The 19294-nt window shown below is 38.8% G+C and overlaps 1 protein-coding gene across 2 annotated transcripts in view; it reads left to right on the plus strand.

Annotated features, from left to right (window-relative positions):
* The window catches only part of Znrf2 (zinc and ring finger 2), a 79413-nt gene that overhangs the window by 40481 nt on the left and 19638 nt on the right, over positions 1-19294 (plus strand). The window contains exons 2-3 of one of the 2 annotated variants that reach the window (XM_036180828.1): positions 5543-5638; positions 15387-15460. In XM_036180828.1, coding sequence (XP_036036721.1) covers positions 5543-5638; positions 15387-15460 — 170 coding nt within the window. The remainder of the gene's footprint in view (positions 1-5542; positions 5639-15386; positions 15461-19294) is intronic. The other variant, XM_036180827.1, reaches the window with a different exon arrangement.

Consider the following 19294-nt stretch of genomic DNA (forward strand, 5'->3'; position numbering starts at 1 on the left):
ATAGTAAGAACGGGCCTGAGTACTTACAGTCTCTGTCCTGCAGTAGGTTCTGACTGATGGTAAGGGTGAGTGTTCCATCATTTTTGTTTGGGGGGAAGGGAAAATCTCACCATTACTTGTCCTGCTAAGGTTGGGCATCTGTTGATTGGTTGGTTTCTAGGAGAAAACAATGTACACATTCTGAGTAAAAATATGGTTAACGTCATTGAGAAAAAGGATCTTTTTATCTTAGTCATCAGCCACGGACAAACAGTAGATACCTGTATGATGTTCACAGTTTCATTGTAGACACAGTTTAATTGATATAGTAGGCATGTCACAGGAGTGTGGATTTTGTATTTAGGGGATGCCTTGGATATTGAAAAGAACAGCCACTGCTTGCTGAATCCCTTCTGTGCTTTAGGCACTTCCTGTGTAGTCTGTTGAGTCCAGTGTGTACCTGCATTATCAACATTTTCCTCATCATAGCTTGTAGTACAACCAGTATTGGTACCTAGATATTTTGGGGTTTCAAAATTAAGTTTTATTAGACTACTAAGCTAATAAGAAGATAAATACATAGTAAATACTCTACTTGCTTTGCTGTGATATTGAAATTGTTGAAGTCCAGGAAAAATACAAAAGGAAGCTTGATTGATTTCCTGTAGAGAAGGGATATTTTAAGAAAGATTACTGTAGAAAGACAACACCTTATCAAGCTCTTGGTGACACTCTTAATTCAGAGTTGGTTGTAGTAGAAGATGGGGGTGACATCTGGAAGTGGAGTTACATATATGTATTTAACCATCATTTGCTTGTTCATTCTTGGATTTTTGTGTCTTGATCTCCTGGGTCCTGAGTCTCTGAATATTTAAAGATACATATTTCTTGAATTTCATTCTTTTCTAAGAGTTTTGAAATTATTCCCACACTGTATCTCAATTAATAACTATATTAGTCCATGAATAATTTTAGACTTCCCTTTTTTCACTTAACATTTCCAGCCTCATAGTTTCTTCCAGGCAACATGGTTTTGATCAAAGACTTCCCATCTCTTCTCCTGGGCATTCTTCACTCCCTTGATTCCATGGAGTGCATGCTCTGGAAGCTTCTTGACAATAGTCACAGGAAGTGACTATTGCCTATCTGAAACAAAAATTGTGTTCAGCCCCATGGAAACATTGGAGTACTATAGGTGTATCTTCAGTGAAGTATCTTGTAGAACTTTGGAGTTACTGTTTAACTTGTCTTCTAGCTTCCAGCTTTGTTAAAGACTAATGCCATTCAGATTCTGAAAAGCAGTTAAACCTCTCTATCTCTCTACAAAAAGGAAAAGGCCTGGGTTTTAGATTTTACTTTGCTTGTCTTTTTTCTTCTTGAACATTTTAGTTTACTTCAGTCTCTTGCTTTCTAATTTCACAGTAATATACTTTGGCATGGCTACCTGTTTTCATTTATCTTTAGTCTTTCATTCTAAATACTGATTGACTACAGTTTGGGAAAATATGTTGGATTCCCTCTTTCCTCAGTTATGCAGTTCTGGTTAATTGGATAACAGAGCACCTGAACTGATGTTCTTTTATTATCTGCCTTCTTTGAATTTTTGTCTTTCTTCAGGCTGTATAGAGTTGTGGTGAAGGACTCTGGAGCCAGAAGGGCTGTTGGAATCCTCTTGTGGCTAATTCCTAGCTATAGCCATGTTCTTAGCCCATCTGCTTTTACCTTTAAGGTATTAAGACTAAATTCAAAGTATGCAGGGGTAAATTGTTATAATCAAAGTATCTAGATAATTTTCTATACATAGTAAATGTTAATTAATATTAATTGACAATAGTATTACCTTAAATGAAGAACCCATCTTTCTTCTTAAATGTGACTTTTTAATTTCTATAGTTTTTTTAAACTGTGTGTGTGTGTGTGTGTGTGTGTGTGTGTGTGTGTGTGTGTGTGAGATGTGTATTTGAGTCACATGCCATGGTATGTGTAGAGGTTCGAGGACAGCTTTCTGGAGTCCGTTCTTTCCTTAGCCCTTTCCTTAGCCTGCTGGGTCACGTCACCACCCGAATGCCTTTCTTCCATTGCTCTGTTGTTACTGTTTTCTAGTCTCTCGTTCTTGTTTCATGGATGCAGCAGCATCTTGAACTATAACTGGATAATTGAGAACAGTCACAGAGGTGGGTGTGTGTGTCTTTAACATATAAGATGGAAATCAAAGAAGTAACCAGTAACAACCCATGTGAATCAGAATCTTAAAAGTTTAGGGCAGGGATCAGGATTTGAAATGTTCAAGTTTCCTTCTGTTTTCTGGATTGACATTTGTATGTTAAAGGCTTTTTCTAAATTCCTCATGATTATATTCAAATTCTATTTGACCCGAGTATATGTAGGTATATCTTGTCCTCTGTATATCACACCAAGGAGTGCTTGGGGCTGTTTAGAAATTTTACCCATTTTAAAAACTACAGTATTTGCCTTTATTCATATCGATTTTTAAGAGTTCTTTGTATGATAATGATATTGCCATTTGTTTTTGATAGATAATATAAATATTGTTTGTCTGCCATCTTTTGAATTTGCTTCTGTGTATTTCTCTAAGTTTTTTTTTCCCTTTCCTTTGTTGTATTGTGCCTAATAGAAAGGTCCCTTAAAAACCCCCATTAACTGTTTTATGTTAAAGATAGGACTTACAGTAGACCAAGAACCCTTGATCTCTGTTTTTTTTTTTTTTTTTTCTTATATATAGACCTTATATATATGTAGGTCTCTATAGGTAGACTGTGAAGAGGGTTCTTTTTCAGTGTGAGATTTTTCTTTATTCCTGTTCTCTTCTTTTTTTACTGTCCTAGTTTGGTCTTCAGTTGCTGTGACAAACACTGTGACCAAAAGTAACTTGGGGAGGAAAGGGTTTATTTCCGCTCACAGTTCCAATCCATCACTGAAGGAAGCCAAGGCAGAAACTCAGAAGCGGGAGCTTGAGTAGAAACCTTGCTCAGCTACCTTTCTTATACCTACCCAGTGATGGTACCACCCACAGTGGGCTGGACCTTTCTGCATCAATTAGCAGTTAAGGAAATGTATTGCAGACATGGAACAGGCCAGTCTGATCTGGTTGAGGTTCCCTTTTAACTGGTGACTGTAGGTTGATAGGTGAAGCTAACTATGACACCCACTGCCTAGTAGAAATTCTGAATTTCTTTCTGTAGTAAGTATCTCCCACCCCCCTCTCCTGTTCTGGTATTTGTCTCTAAGCTTTTTAAAAATGTGGAACAGACCATATTCTGGGCTCACTGGCTTCTCTCCCTATCTAGATGTGAACACTTTTCTCCATGGAGCTCTTTCTTGTGTAGAACTGACTCAGAGAAACCTCAGGTGTTCAAATGTTCTTTGATGCTGTATGCCATGAATTGGAACCTGAAGGTTTGAATTTAGTCCTTGCAGCAATACATTGTAGCCTCGTGCATCCCCACCCCCCCAAACACACACACACAAGGTTTCTCTGTGTAGCTTTGCGCCTTTCCTGGATCTCGCTCTGTAGACCAGGCTGGCCTCGAACTCACAGAGATCCACCTGCCTCTGCCTTCCAAGTGCTGGGATTAAAGGCATGCACCACCACCGCCCAGCCCTCATACATTATTATTAGGAAGTCCTGGAGCATCCTTGTCATCCATCTTGGCCTTTGAGAATTATGAAGTGAGACTTTGCTACCTTAACAGCACTTAAGATACTGTTTTAGCAATCTTGTCATCTGCTTCGTGTATTTATTTTCTCACTCTTTTGCTGCTGACTTGCATCAAATTCTTCATTTCTCCTTGTTGAAGTTTTACTTACTGTCAGTTTAGTGAGTTTTGAGAAGTGGAAAAAAACAAGTATAACCAGTGCTCTTCACTGCGGAGCCATTTCTACATCCCCAATAAATAAAACTGTTTTTTAAAGCTCAGACTGTTTGACTTAGGGAAATGGAATTCCTGACTGAATGGCATGGGAACTCTTTCCCCCTGGTTTTGTATTAGTTGTGTTTGAGCTATGAGTCTAGTCTAACTCATCAGGCTGCCTGTGACTTTGATCTCACAGTTGAGAAGACAGTTCCTGTAAGAACCTGCACATCCTAGAAGTAGAATGTCTCTTTCCTCTTTCCTCATCTCTCAGAGTGCTTCTCCTCCTTCTCTCTGCACATCTTGCACATCATCTGCCCCAGGGCCTCCTGGAAGCCTCCTTTCCTGTACTTGTCTTGGTTTCTGTCTTCTCAGTTCAGCTTACATCTGAGTCCTCATGAACATTCCAGACTGTGTCTTTGTAAAGGAGGTAACTAACATTCTCCCATTTAGTATGTGAGTTTGATTTTAAGAGGACACTTCAGGCAAATATTAGTCCACATTAAATATTGCATGAAAGAATCTAGCATTTAAGTATCAAAAGTGACAGTGAGCACCTCACTTGGTTTGTTGCTCTTTTTAATTTCCATTAGGACTTAGTATGTGTGGCAGAAAGGCCACTTCCTCGTCAGTTCTTCATTACTGTAATGCAGTACCCAAGCATGACCAATTGCATAAGGCTGCTTTAGCTCACATTTCTGGAGGCTTATGGACTTGGCACTTGGCATCAGTTTGGCACTGATAAAGGCCTCATGGCAATTGGCACCACAGTGGTGGGAGTGGGATGAGGATGAGGATATGGAGATGAAGGGATTACTTTGCCAGACAAGAAGCCAGGGGGCCATTAAAGGCTTAGGATGAGCCTTGCATAACAACATAGTGTTGGGAAAATTACTCTAGAATCTCATCAGAAGTGCTTTAACATTTTGGAGCACATGTCCTTAGTGATGTAACAACCACCGACTGGAACCACAATCTGAAGGATAGCACTTCAAATGAGTTGGTGATGAAGCTTTGAACATTGGAACTCTGGAGGTGCAAACACAAACCATCTCCAAATTTAGCAAGTTGTAATGTAACCTTAGGAGTCTTAGATATAGATGATAGACCTGCTTTGCTGTTCTCAAAGCTTTTGCATTCTTTACCAGTGTGTGTTTAAATTATTGGATTGGGTAGAATTGTCATAGTCACTTTTCTATTGATGTGAAGAGACGCCATGACCAAGGCAACATATAGAAGAGTTTATTGGGGCTTACAGTTTCAGAGGGTGAGTCTGTTGACCATTGTTGGGGAGCATGACAGTGGCAGGCAGGCATGGCTGTGGAGCAGTAGCCAAGACCTTACATGCCGAGGCGACAACTTCAAGGAAGAGAGAGAGAGAATTTTAAAAAATCAGAAATGAGAATAACCTAAGTGATAGGAATCCATAAGGGAATTTATGATGGAGCACACTCTTCTCATTTAACTTGATTATTAAGATAATGGGATGATCTTCATACACTGATTTAAATCATAGTGATTTCTAGTCGACTATAAACTCCCCCCACAATTAAGTTGTATGTAAGTACTACAAATGCATTTCTTAAGTCTAACATTGAAGTTTTAAATACTTTTGGTCTTCCATGACTTTTAAGATACTATAGTTTGATACTCAGAATAGTTAAATAACTTGGGTTTCCTTTATGTTTTAGGATTTAAGTGCCCGGTATGCTCAAAATTTGTACCTTCAGATGAAATGGATTTGCATCTTGTGATGTGTTTAACAAAGCCAAGAATAACCTATAATGGTAAGTTCAGTGCCTTAAATACCATTGTAATTTAGCATTGCCATAAATAATGTGAATTTCATGTTTGAAGCCAAATTTAAGGGCAAGGAAGGATTCAAATTCTCATCTCAAGATACCTTTGTATGTTAATTAGGTTATATCTATTAGTAAGTGAAAATAAATACATTTTCCAAGACAATTGAATGGCAAGAATGGCATTGTCTTTTATTTTTTTTAAACTTAATATCTGGCTTGATAACAAAGAATTATCATATCTTTTCTACAGTTAGTTTTTTTTTTTGTAATAGGACACATCAGATATCCTGGAAAATTCCACTGGGTCACAGGAGAGAGAGTGGGAATGAAAGGCAAATGATGTTACCATAAAAATCATCTTGGCTTTGCTCAGTAAAAGGAATGGCCAAGACTCCCTCACCTCTCTACTCCAGAAGAGAGCTGCTGTGCTGAATACAACTGTTTAGGACAGGCTCTAAAGAAAAGAAATGTTTATGATGACTTTGTTCAGAAAAAAAATGTGTTTAAGAATATGTAATAAGTGAAGGACCAGAGAGATTTCTCAGTGGTTAAGAACACATGTTCTTCCAGAGGGCCCAGGTTCAATTCTCGGCTCCCACATGGTAGCTCACAACTCTGTAACTCCAGTTCCAGGGGCCCTGACATCCTCTTCTAGCCTCTATGGGCACTGCACACATGTGCACAGACATGCATACAGGCAAAGCACCTGTACAGATAAAAATAAGTAACTCTTCGACAAATGTATGATAAATGATACATTGTTAACAGTAGGTATAGGATTTATTCATAAATATAATAGACAACTATGGGAGGAAGTGGAGACTGAAACTTTGTCTCTTTGAACCTACAGATAAATTTCATTTTCTGTGCTACCTGGCAGTTGCTTTTGGTGTGTTGGACCAGGGTATTCTCTCCTGACCTTTGCTTATAAGTAACTTGAGCATAGCTGAGACTGAACTCATCCTGGGCTGTTTATGTAGTAAGACCCAGCCTGTTGATGCAAAGAAATAAGTAAATAGAGGACTTAGTGCATACCTAAATGCCATTAAGAAAAAAAGAAGAAGAAAAGACATCTGAGGCTTAGATATAAAGTGTGTGGTGAGAATGCTAGTAATTGGCAAAATCTGTTGAAAGACGAAGTTTATCTTTTGGGTACTTATATATAAGATACTGTGCTAAGTGCTATGATACAGCGAATAAGACAGCTGTGGCCTATCAAGAGTTGATGAGAAGAATATATTCTTCAGATAACCTTGTCAAGTGTTTTAGGAAGGTAGTGTCTCTAGCCTTAGTATCACAGTAGTGACAAGCATTTCTTTGATTTATCAGTGTATAAGTGAAAAGAATTTCTAGCCTAGCAGTTACTTTGAATAGTAAATGTATTGGTTATGTCCTAACCTCTTTGCCTTATGAAATTGTCTTCTTTACACAGTCTAGTTGAAATTCATTTACTAAAAATTCTCATTCAAGTTCAGAATCTGAGGCTAAACGTTGATAGTTTTGTTTCTGTACTTGCTCCATTGTCTGCCGTTACACTTCATATTATGTTATATATTTGTGTGTGTGTGTGTCTGTATCCATATATATATCCATAAAATAACTGTCCTTTAATTTTAACCCCTGGCTTTTAAAAATTGCAACTACATTCCATTGAATTAAAAAGCATATATTTGCACATAATCATAGTATCCTGTAATTTTTTTTTTTATATCTAGAACACTACACAAATGTTATATTTGACAGCTTTTCCTTTCCCGACTTAGCCGTGTTTAAGTTATTAAATTTGTCTACTAGGTTGTCTCTGAGTGCTAAGCCAAGGATTACAACCCAAGGACAAAGAATGGAGAGAGGCTTTAGCTTGTAGCACGTAAGGAGAGCACTAGGGTTATTACCAAAGCATTGTTCTCTGCATCTCCTGGGCAGACTATTTAGTATTATAAGGAACAAGTTTATTCTAGGTTGCCTGAATGAATGAGTCAGAGTGACTCTGTGGCCTTAGTGAGTCCTCTAAATTTGCCTGTAGAGTTTTAACTGAAGAAAAACAAAACAAAACAAAGCCACTTGAAAGTCATGTTAGCAGTCTTTTAAAAATGGCAGCCTTCTCCTCAAAGTGTTAAGAGTTTGCCCCTAATGCTTCTTATACTACTTAGTAGTAGTTAGTGACCACACACACACACACCGCACCACACCACACCACACCACACCACACCACACCACACCACACCACACCACTCACTCACTCTGCTCTGCTCTGCTAGGAAACAAAATTAAAGCCATTTTGAAAAATAACTAGGCCTGGATCTTTCTATAAATATTTACAGCAAGAAGCAAAACTTTCATAAATTTTACATAGTTTTTAATTTTAAAACTAGCTTATGGGCTGTGATGACACAGGTGAGTAAAGAAGGATCTTTGGCTGTACATTATGATCTAGGGCTTACAGAGAGGTGGTACATTGGTAAAGTTCGTGTCTGTCTTCTGTGTGAGGAATTCTAATTAGGTTAAAAGCAAAGCCCCAGAATACCACTTACCACATTGATGGTGAGTCTGATTGGAGGTGGCCTCTTTAATGCCTAAGTAAAGCATCTGTTATGTTATCATAAAGTTTAGAGGAGGTGAGTCAAAGACTTTGAAGCTGAGTCTTTCTGGTCACAAGGCTGTTTATAGTTTTGTGTTTGAATTCCTAAATGTTGACACCAACTCAACTAGATTGGGTCTCTAAATTATGTTAATGCTTAAACAAGAATTCTTATTCAATATGATAATACTTAGTCACTTGTATCTTGTACTGACTTCCAGAAGTAGCTAGATCTGAAAAATTGAAATTTATTTGTGAAGTATATATTAACTACCTATAAATATTCACAATTAGAATAGTCAGGTTTATTTTCAGATGCCTGTATTTATAGAGGAACTCTGAGAGAAGGTGAGTTTCAGACATTTGAATGTAAGCTCATGATCCATTGCTTGAGATTCATCCCACAGAGACACTGTACATTCCCCTAATGAGGAACCTGGTCTGTGCATTTGTTTGGGTTCAGAAAACCTGTGTCCTTAGTGTCTAGGTTTATTCCTACTGTTAGGGTTGAGAGTGCAACTTCATGTTGCTGGTTTTGTTGGTTAGCTTTTCAGTGACTGTGACAAAAACATCCAAAAGCCAGCTTAAAAAGAGGTTGATTTTTGACCCCTGCTTTCAGGTCATGATTCTTTGGTCCCATTGCTTTGGCCCTGGGGAGATAGGAGTGTGTAACAGAGGAAATGTATTCCTAGTTCTTGGAGGACCAGGTAGCAGTGGTTCTGTTAGACTCCTCAAGAATGTGCCTCTACAACTTACTTCTCACTTACTATAGCATTACAGCGTGGGGACCAAGCACTGCTACACAGCTGATGGACATTCAGAACCAGGTCTAGTACTGGCTTTAGTGGGTCTGGACTTTGTGAGCATGTAAGTGTCATCTGAAAGTAAATTCTTAGCAAGTGCTCTGCATATTTGTATTTGTCTTACTGAAACACTCAAAAACTTTCTGTAGGATAACCATGGCATTGTGGGGCATGCTGCTTTTTCTTACTTAGCATTAACTTGTTGAATGGATACTTGCTTTGAACTTCAGTAATGTGTGTGTGTGTAATTTTCTTCTCTTTTAAAACAAAAAAACAGCTTAATTTATTACATTTAGTTGGGTTTGTTTTTGAAACAGTATCTGTAGCCCAGGCTGGCCTCAAACTTAATAAACTTCTTGCCTTGGCCTCTCCAAGTGCTGATATTCTGGGCTTTTTCTTTTGGTTTGGTGTTAGACTGTGTTGGTAGATTTTTCTAATGGTCTATTTGAATTATATTGATTTCTCATATTGCTGGATTTTTACATCTTTGATCATGAAGTGTTTGCTTAGGTTACCCACAGGCAAAGATTATGAACCATGCACTCTTCCTTTGCTCTGAAGTCTGTAATTCAAGAAGCTCTGCTGTCTCCTCAGCTACAACACAATGGGGAATCCATTCCCTTAAGACTGCTGACAGGTTCTCCAGTCATCGTTATCACTTCCTCAGTGCATCTGGGAATTTTGTTTGAAAATAGTCCTTTTCTGTATCGGAGTGTGGTGGAGCAGCTATATAATGACATACCCAGGGCGTGGGAGGCAGGAGAAGCAGGATTACATGCCAGCCTAGGCTACATGAGACCCTTCTTCAACTCCCCAAATAATAAGTAATAAGAATATTTTCCTCTCAATTTTATATTTCATCAGTGTACATTTCACATGATGTTTTCTCACATATTTTACTCTTTAAAATACCTTTGATTGTATTTTTTTCATTGTAATACGTGTTTTTGTACTTCAGGCAAAGTTAAATATTGATATTTTCAAAGAAGATAATAGTTTTAAATAAAGCTAAAATTATTAATGCTAAGTACTGAATAGCTTCTTTCTTTTCATTCTCTATATTTTAATAATAAACATTTTAAGAATAAATTTTAATAGCTTTACCAGCTTAATATGCTTTATTCCTTTTACTAATTTTAAAGGTAATTTTGGTAGAGAGATATAGTGGGAATTGATTTTGATTTTGATGTTACAGAGCACTGTCCATACCACTGTTTTTGAAATTCATTGATTGTTTGTGGTTAAGTACATCATTGCTTTCTGTAAATAATGATTATAAGCTGTCATAGTTAGTTTTAGTTGTCAGCCTGTTCCAAACCTAGAGTCACCTGGGAAGAGGATCCTCACTGAAGAATTGTCTTGATGAGATTGATCTAGGGCCTTGTCTCTCTATGGCATTTTCTCAATTGCTAATTGATACAGTGGGCCCACCCCACTGTGGGTGGTGCCATCACCCTGGGCTGAATTGAAAGGTAGCTGAGGGGCTAGCTATTAAGAATATTTAACTGCTCTTGTAGAGAGCCCAGCTTTGTTTCCCAGGACCCACATGGCAAGCTCACAACCCCCTATAACTCCAGTTCCAGGGGATCCAATTCCTTCTTCTGACCTTCTGAGGCACCAGGCACACACATGGACCACAGGCATACATGCAGGCAAAACATTCATATACTTAAAATCAAACTTTTCAAAAGGTAGCTAATCATGAGCCCATGGACAAGCCAGTCAGCATCATTCCTCCTTGGCCTGTACTTGATTTTGAGTTCCTTCCTTGACTTGCCTCAATGATGGATTGTGACCTGAAAGTATAATTCAAATAAACACTTTTAGCCCCCAGTTTCTCTCATTCAAAATGTGTCACACAACAGAAGCAACTAGAACCTAAGCGAAGTATGTTTTCTGTGGAGTGAAAAAGGTCTTGTGTGGTTTGTTGTTTGTTTGAGATGGGTTCTCACTGTCTAGCCCTGGGCATCCCTGACTGACTTGGTACTCACCGTGTAGACCAGTGAGGCTCAGATTCAGATCTGCCTGCCTCTGTCTCGGTAGGGATTAAAGACATGTGCCATCATACCTGACTACTTCAGCAGCTTAGTAATACATAAATTGAGTTAGTTGTGTTATGGTAATATTCAATGGCCTTCCTAAGAGGGCATTATTTGATCTACATAAATCTGACAGATTTAGAAATTTTAGTAAAATCCTCCACTGTAACTGGTTTTAACAATTTTTCTTGGATTTAAAGTCAATTCAGTTGTGTTGGTACTAATAGCGTAATAGGAATTTTTCTCCTTTTATATATTTTGTATATGTGTATATGTTCATATATGTGCAGGTATTTTTACACATGTATGCATATGTATAGGGGCCAAAAGTTAATGTTCTCTTCTATTACTTGATCTCCATTTTATCTTTCAAGACAGGGTCTTACTGTAACTCATCAGTTCATCTAGACTAGCTAACCAGAGAACTCCAGCAGGGACCTGCTGTCTCTACCTTGCTGGCTCTGCTTGTACATAAGTGTTGGGAATCCAAACTCCGTTCCTTATGCTTGCACACTGAGCACTTTGCCCACTGAGCCACCTCCAGCCTTTGGCTCTGTGTATTTCATAGCTATGTTATTTGCACAAATATTATACAGTTTATTTGAGCATCCTTTTTGTACTAGAACTTTTTAAAGACAGGTCTCATGTAACTGAAGCTGGACTTAAATTCACTGTAGTTAGACCTGAACTTGAACTTCCCCCACACCTCCCATCCACCTCCTGAACTGTTGAGATGGTCAATTACACACAACTATGTTTGGATCTTTTCTGTTATATTTTTGGTTTATTGTGTGTGTTTTGCCTGCATATTTATGTATACCACATGCATGCCTAGTACCCATGGAGGCCAGAAGATGGCAGCGTATTCTCTGGAACTGTAATTGCCAATGGTAGTGAGCCACTGTGTGGGATCTGGGAACTGAAACCAGGTCATCTTTAAGAACAAGTGCTCTTGAGCCATGTCTCTAGTCCCTAATGCTATATTTTTACTCTGTCTCATATAAGGCTTTAGCCATATTCTGTTTTAATGTCATCATTTGATGGTGATGATGATTTTGCAGTACTGTGGATCACAACACAGTTTGTGCATACTACACAAGTGCTCTACCCTAGTCATTTGATATTATTATTATTGTTGTTGTTATTATTATTATTATTATTTTGGTTTTTCGAGACAGGGTTTCTCTCTGTAGCTTTGGAGCCTTTCCTGGAACTCGCTCTGTAGACAAGGCTGGCCTCGAACTCACAGAGCTCTACCTGCCTCTGCCTCCCGAGTGCTGGGATTACAGGTGTGCACCACCCTGCCCAGCTTGATATTATTTTGATATGTACTTCTCAACCTGTAAATGCTTTGTTTACCTTGCCATAACCAGTTAACCTGCCATAGTTGTGTGAACTCTGGTATAGCATGTAAAACTCGAATCTGGGGTCACAATCAAAGCATTCTGTTACTCGTGACATAACAGGCAGAAGAGCCTTTTGTCTGTCCTGAAGCCTTGGCTCCACGTCAGTGAGCAGCTGTGATGAAGAGGAGCTCAAGGAAGCCATGGCTCTTGTGTGAGGCACATGCTCCCTTAGCTCTGGAACTGACTCTGCTGTATGGGTGTCCTGTAAGAAGATGCCGTAAGCATACAGAAGCACCAGTTTAAGACCCAGGGAGAATGGCCTTCCAAATGGGGTTGCTTTGATTGCTTTTGCCTGTCATCTTTGTTCTTACTCCGTTTTAAAATGAACTTTCCTTTTTGACTAGGTATGTTTGCATAGCTACAATGCAGAGACAGAAAATACCCAGTGAAAAGCCCTCTCTCACCTTAGCAAGCCAGAGGTGGCTTGTGTTTCTTACACTCCTTCCAGCAGAGAGAGTATTTACCTGTGTGTCTGTTTTGTTTTGTTTTGTTTATATTTGTGTTTTAATTTTACACATCAGCCATGGGTTCCCCTGTCCTCCCTCCTCCTGCCCCCCCCCCCACATTCCCCCAGCCCCTCCCCTCCATTCCCATCTCCTCCAGGGCCAAGACTCCCCTGGGGATTCAGCTCAATCTGGTAGATTCAGTACAGGCAGGTCCCTGGTGATCAGATGGCCAAACACCCTAACTGTCATGCTGGAACTCTCATCCACTAACTGATGGAAGTGGATGCAGAGATCCTCAGCCAGGCCCCAGGTGGAGCTCCAGGAGTCCAATTGTTTTTGTTTTTTGTAGTACAAAGCATAAAACTCATGAATGTTCTCTACTGCTAATCTATGTCCCCATTCATGTTTATGTAGACATATGTATATGTTCTTTCTATATATACTTTACATGACCATTCTGTACATAATTCTGAACTTTTGTATCTTATATGTCTTGTAATCATGCTCAGTCAAGGTTATGTGTACTTTTGCATTCTTGATCCTGATCATACGTTGTAGTCCTAGAGGGATTAGAGTTCTTTTCTGGATTTGTTTTCTCTTCCATTGTTGCATTTCTGTATGTACAGGTACACATACACACATAGTGTTTAAGAAATTGCATTAAAGCCGGGCGGTGGTGGCTCACACCTTTAATCGCAGCACTAGGGAGGCAGAGCCAGGCGGATCTCTGTGAGTTCGAGGCCAGCCTGGTCTACCAAGTGAGTTCCAGGAAAGGCGCAAAGCTACACAGAGAAAACATGTCTCGAAAAACAAAAAAAATAAATAAAAATTTTTAAAAATTACATTAAAAAAAGAATACTTTTTCTAAATATGTGGTTCTCATCAGCCTGAGAATTTCTCACACTTAAGGTTATCTAAAACGGTTTTTGGTGTGTGTGTGTGTGTGTGTGTGTGTGTGTGTGTGTGTGTGTGTGGTTAGTAGTGGTATACCATTAATCATCTCAGCATAACCTGCCCCATGCCAGGTGCAGCACTAATAGTCAAGCATTAGTCATGTCTTACCACTGCTTTATGAGGTAGCTGCCACCTCCAGATGCTCCTAAATAAACTGCAAGTTTAGAATCAAACCCGAAGCTGTCTAACTTATACACATGTGGTAGTTTTGTTTTAATGGGCTTGAGACTGGGTTTTTTGTTTCTGTATTCAAATTTATTGCCATTTTGAGCCTACCTTTATGCATTATTATAATTTTAAAAGTACACAGTAATAAATTAAGCTTGAAAATCCTATAGAAATAATAGATTTTTGGTTTTTTTCAGTCATTGATTTTCTCCTCTGTAGTAGTGATTAAGAATAAATGAACCTGAATCTTAGTTCAGAGCATAGTTTGTTCGGGTTTTTTTTGTTTTGTTTTGTTTTTTGTTTGTTTGTTTGTTTTTTGTTTTTTTCACGTTCAGCAGTTTAAGGTTTTACGAGTAGAGTGCCATTTAGGACAATATTTGATAACAGTATATCAAATAATTGTATGTTTTCTTTTTGTGGGAAAGAAGAGGGGCCTAGGTTGAAAGTTTGGGAGATTAGGAAGTAATGCCCACAGAGTGCTCATTCCTTAGGTGGCTTTCACGGCTGTTTGCAGCCTATAAGGAACTTAGCTTTATTCATTACTTTGTTTTGAGTTTGCTTTTAGGTCACCCTGGGAATGGAAATGTAATTGAAATCCATCTCTTTATCCTTTCTGTTCAGTTTTCCCATTCCAGATCCAAGTCCATTTCACTTTGGTCACATTTTCTTTGAGGAGATGTCAAGTGTGAATTTCCCAAGTATTTCCAGGCATATAATTTTTAAATTATTAAAAATTCTGCTTTTAAATAATATTTGTGTCTGCCTTTGAGACACGTGGACTACATTACTGTGTAGCTCAAGTTGGCCTCCAATCCTGCATGTTTAGGATTTTAGAACTGAGCCATCACTCAAAGCTAAGGAGTTGATCTTATTTTTAGATTGTAATGGTACAGTTGAAGGGTAGCTGCATGATTAATAGGTTCAATTCTTAGTTATATTTATACAAAAGAAAACATACACATGCTGACTTTGGAGGCATTGAGGCAGAGAAGCTAGTAATTGCAAGGTGAGCCAGAACACAATTCTGAATGGGTCAAGAACCAACACTCACCAGAGATTTCCAGTTTGAAGCACACTAATAAAGGTTGATAACATATTTTTATTAATATATTTAACTTAAAAATCAGCCTCACTTGTTAAATATCATTTATAAGCTGTGTTACAGTGTTTACATAAAACAACAGCTTGTGGACCTGAACTGTCAAATATTAGTATTAATTCCTTAAACTAATTAAGAGATAACATCTGAAAATATTAATAAGAGCCCCCCACTTTTCATTATTTGAGTAATTGCTTTTTACTAATATTGTGATTTTTTTTTAATTCTTGATTTTTCTAGGGATTATTTCACATTTCAGCCGCTTTTGTTTTCTTCTGCTATCATTGAGGGGTCAAGAAAAAGTAAAGCTTCAGGTAAAACGCCTGATCCGTGATAGTGCTTGGCACCGTATTGGCTGGAAAGATGAACCTCCTGTTTGGATGCTTGTCTGAAAGTGACTGTGTTGATTTAGACTTGTGCATGGAGTCCTGGCTGCCCCACACTCGGCCTTGGTTTTGTTTTGGCTTTTGGAGATTTTTGGCTGTTTGCTTTTCTTCATGTTGTCTTGATCCACAATAACTATATGGATATGTGCTTGGACCTGCTAAATATTTAATTTTGCATAGTTGGCTGCTTGAATTGTAAGTAATCTCTTTGGACAGTGCAAACTAATAGAGTTTGAGAAGATGTAAGTGAAATATCAATTTACAGAAGTTTGTAATAAACTTTTAAATGTATGTTCATTAACACATATTTTGAGGTTTGATATTTTACCACAAGTTGACAATTCAAGAGCTGATTCCAATCGGTATGTGGCCACATACTGTTTCTTTTATAATAGAACATATTGTTGGCCAGGATTGCTTTTAAGCTGCTAAAGCAGTGGAGTATGAGCGACTTTGTACTTCCACCTTTACAATGTGTTATTAACACCTAACAATGACGTGTGACCAGTCTCAAGAACACTTTCTCCATGGGCTGGAGAGAGATACTTTTGTGGTTCAGAGTGTGCTGCTCTTACAGAAGACCCCAGTTCAATTCCTAGCACCTGTATCAGGCCACTCACAACTGCGTAGGACTCCAGCTTTGGGGGATCCAAGACCTGACCTGAAGACACTAGTACACATAGAGTTTTTTAAAAAAGAATACTTTTCTCTAAGTATGTGGTCCTCTCCAGCTTAAGAATGTCACACACTTATGGTTGTCTAAAATTGTTCATTTGCATCAATATTTATGCTACTTTAATGTGAAAGTTTTTAAAAATGAAGGCAAATTATTCCTTATAGCAAAATTCATGAAGTAGGCAAAAACCTACTTAATTAGCCAACCTAAATCCAAGTTTTGGTCCTAGAACACAACTAATTTAGTACTTCTGTTAAGTTGCTTAACTTCCTTGAGGCTTTTTACTCCTGTGTAAATGTAGATAACCATCTTTATTGTATAAGATTAACATAAAATACAAGTATATCCAAAAGAATGAAATAAAGTGAGGTTTGTATTGCCTCATGTGAATGAAGCAACAGCATAGGCAGTATTGGGCACACTCATCTGCATGCTTTTGTTCTAGTCTGGCCAGGATAATGGGTGTGTAAAGATGGCTAGGTCAGAAATAATGTCGGACGTTCCTTCAACATGGATTTCTTTGAACAACTGGAGTATCAGCATGAGGAGGAAAAGGAAGAAGTGCATAAAATCCTTCCTACTAATAAAACAAATTTCATGGAGTGTTTTGTAACTTACAAAGTATTTTACATAATTCTTTAAAATCTTAACTGTAATATTTTGAATGCATTTCCTATGTTGATACTTAAAGACAAGTAATAGGATGTTTCAGAGGTTGATTATTAAACTTCTAGCAAAATGGAACTCTGTATTAAGTTTTCAATTTTCAACTTTTTTTTTCAGTATCTTATTTATTTATTTATTTATTATGTGTTTTAATTTTATACATCAGCCATGGGTTCCCCTGTCCTCCCGCCTCCCCCCCCTTCCCCCCCAGCCCCTCCCCTCCATTCCCATGTCCTCCAGGACCAAGACACCCCTGGGGATTCATTTAAACCTGGTGGATTCAGTATAGGCAGGTCCTGTCCCCTCCTTCCAGACTGAGCATGTGTTCCTGTGTAAGCCCAAGGTTCCAAACAGCCAGCTCATGCACTAAGGACAGGTCCTGGTCCCACAGCCTGGATGCCTCCCAAACAGTTCAAGCTATTCAATTGTCTCACTTATCCAGAGGGCCTGATCTAGCTGGAGGCTCCTCGGCCATGGGCTATAGAACTAAACAGAGAATTCTCCACAGAGGAAGTTCAAATGGCTGAAACATTTAAGGAATTGCTCAACATCCCTAATTATCCGGGAAATGCAAATCAAAATGACTCTGAGATACCACCTTACACCCATCAGAATGGCTAAGATCAAAAACACAGAAGATAGCTTATGCTGGAGAGGATGTAGAGCAAGGGGAGGTCTCCTCCACTGCTGGTGGGAATGCAATCTTGTACAGCCACTTTGGAAATCAATATGGTGCTTTCTTAGAAAATTGAGAATCCATCTCCCCCAAGACCCAGCTGTAGCACTCTTGGGCATATACCCAAGGAATGCTCAATCATGCCACAAGGGCATTTGCTCAGCTATGTTCATATCAGCTTTGTTTGTAATAGCCAGAACCTGGAAACAACCTAGATGCCCTTCAACTGAAGAATGGATAAAGAAAATATGGTACATATACACAATGGAGTACTACTCAGCAGAGAAAAACAATGACATCATGAGGTTTTCAGGCAAATGGATGGATCTAGAAAAAATCATCCTGAGTGAGGTAACCCAGACTCAGAAGGACAAACATGGTATGTACTCACTCATAGGAGGATAGTAGATGTAAAACAAAGATGACTAGACTGCTACACAACTCCCGGGAGGCTACCTAGAAAACGGGACCCTAGGAAAGACCCAGGGATGACCCAATGACAGAGAAATGGATGAGATCTACATGAACAACCTGGACGACAGTGGGAGTAATGAAGGGCAAGATTAGAGGGAAAGAAAGCTTAGGGGAGCAGGAGATCCCAACTGGATCAAGAACAGAAAGGGAGAACGAGGAATAACAGACCATGATAAATGAAGACCACATGAGAACAGGAATAGGCAGAGTGCTCGAGAGGTCCCCAGAAATCCACAATGATATATCCTCCGTAGTCTGCTGGCAATGGTCGAGAGAAAGCCTGATCTGACCTAGTCTGGTGATCAGATGACTAAACACCCTAACAGTCGTCTTGGAACTCTTATCCAATAACTGATGGAAGTGGATGCAGAGATCCTCAGCCAGGCCCCAGGTGGAGCTCCAGGTGTCCAACGGTCGAGAAAGAGGAGGGACTGCAAGAGCATGAATTGTTGAATCCAAGATTGCAAAAAGCACAGGGACAAATATCCAATCGAATGGAAGCACATGAATTATGAATTTTCAACTTTTTAATTTAGTTTTGTTTTTGAGACAGGATCTCACTATGTAGTCTAGGCTGTCCTCAAACTCACTATTGTAGACCAGGTTGGCCTTGAACTAATGGAGAGATAGATACTCTTCCCTCTGCCTCCCAATTGTTGGGAGTAGGGTGCCACCATGACCAACCCATAAATTTTTGTGGGTGGTCTCAAACCCCCCCCCCCATTCTCACCATGTACCCTAGCTGTCTGTGAATATCTTCCTTCTGTCTTTGTCTTCTGGGTGTGATATAGGAATGTCCACAATGCCCAACTCAACTTCCTACTCTGACCTGCTGTTCCTACCTCTCCCCTTTCTGAAGCAGATGTATATTGTAAAACTCCAAGAAGCTCAGATACCTGTTTCTGTGTTGAGATTGAATGTACCCCCCAAGGGATTCTGGTACCTACCTCTTGTTAAAGTCATCATCTGAGCTTTCCCTTATCTGTATGTCACAATTAATACACAGATAATAAGGAGCCAGAGAGGTAGAATGGTATGCACTGTACCAGTTTCACTCCTAACTGCTCCAGGTGTGTTTGGTGAACACTTTGAAAAATGCAGTTCAATTTTCACATTGCATGGTGACTTCTTTTTTTTTTTTTTTTTTTTTTAAGTAAAAATATTTTTGGGTAGATTTTATAGGGAGGCTTTAAATTTAGAAAAACAGCATTTTTTCCTTGAGACAGTGATTATGAGGTTTTACTTTAAGAATGAACATATTCTAATTTAG

This window comes from Onychomys torridus, chromosome 3 (genome assembly GCF_903995425.1).
Source record: "Onychomys torridus chromosome 3, mOncTor1.1, whole genome shotgun sequence".
Taxonomy (NCBI): Eukaryota; Metazoa; Chordata; class Mammalia; order Rodentia; family Cricetidae; genus Onychomys; species Onychomys torridus.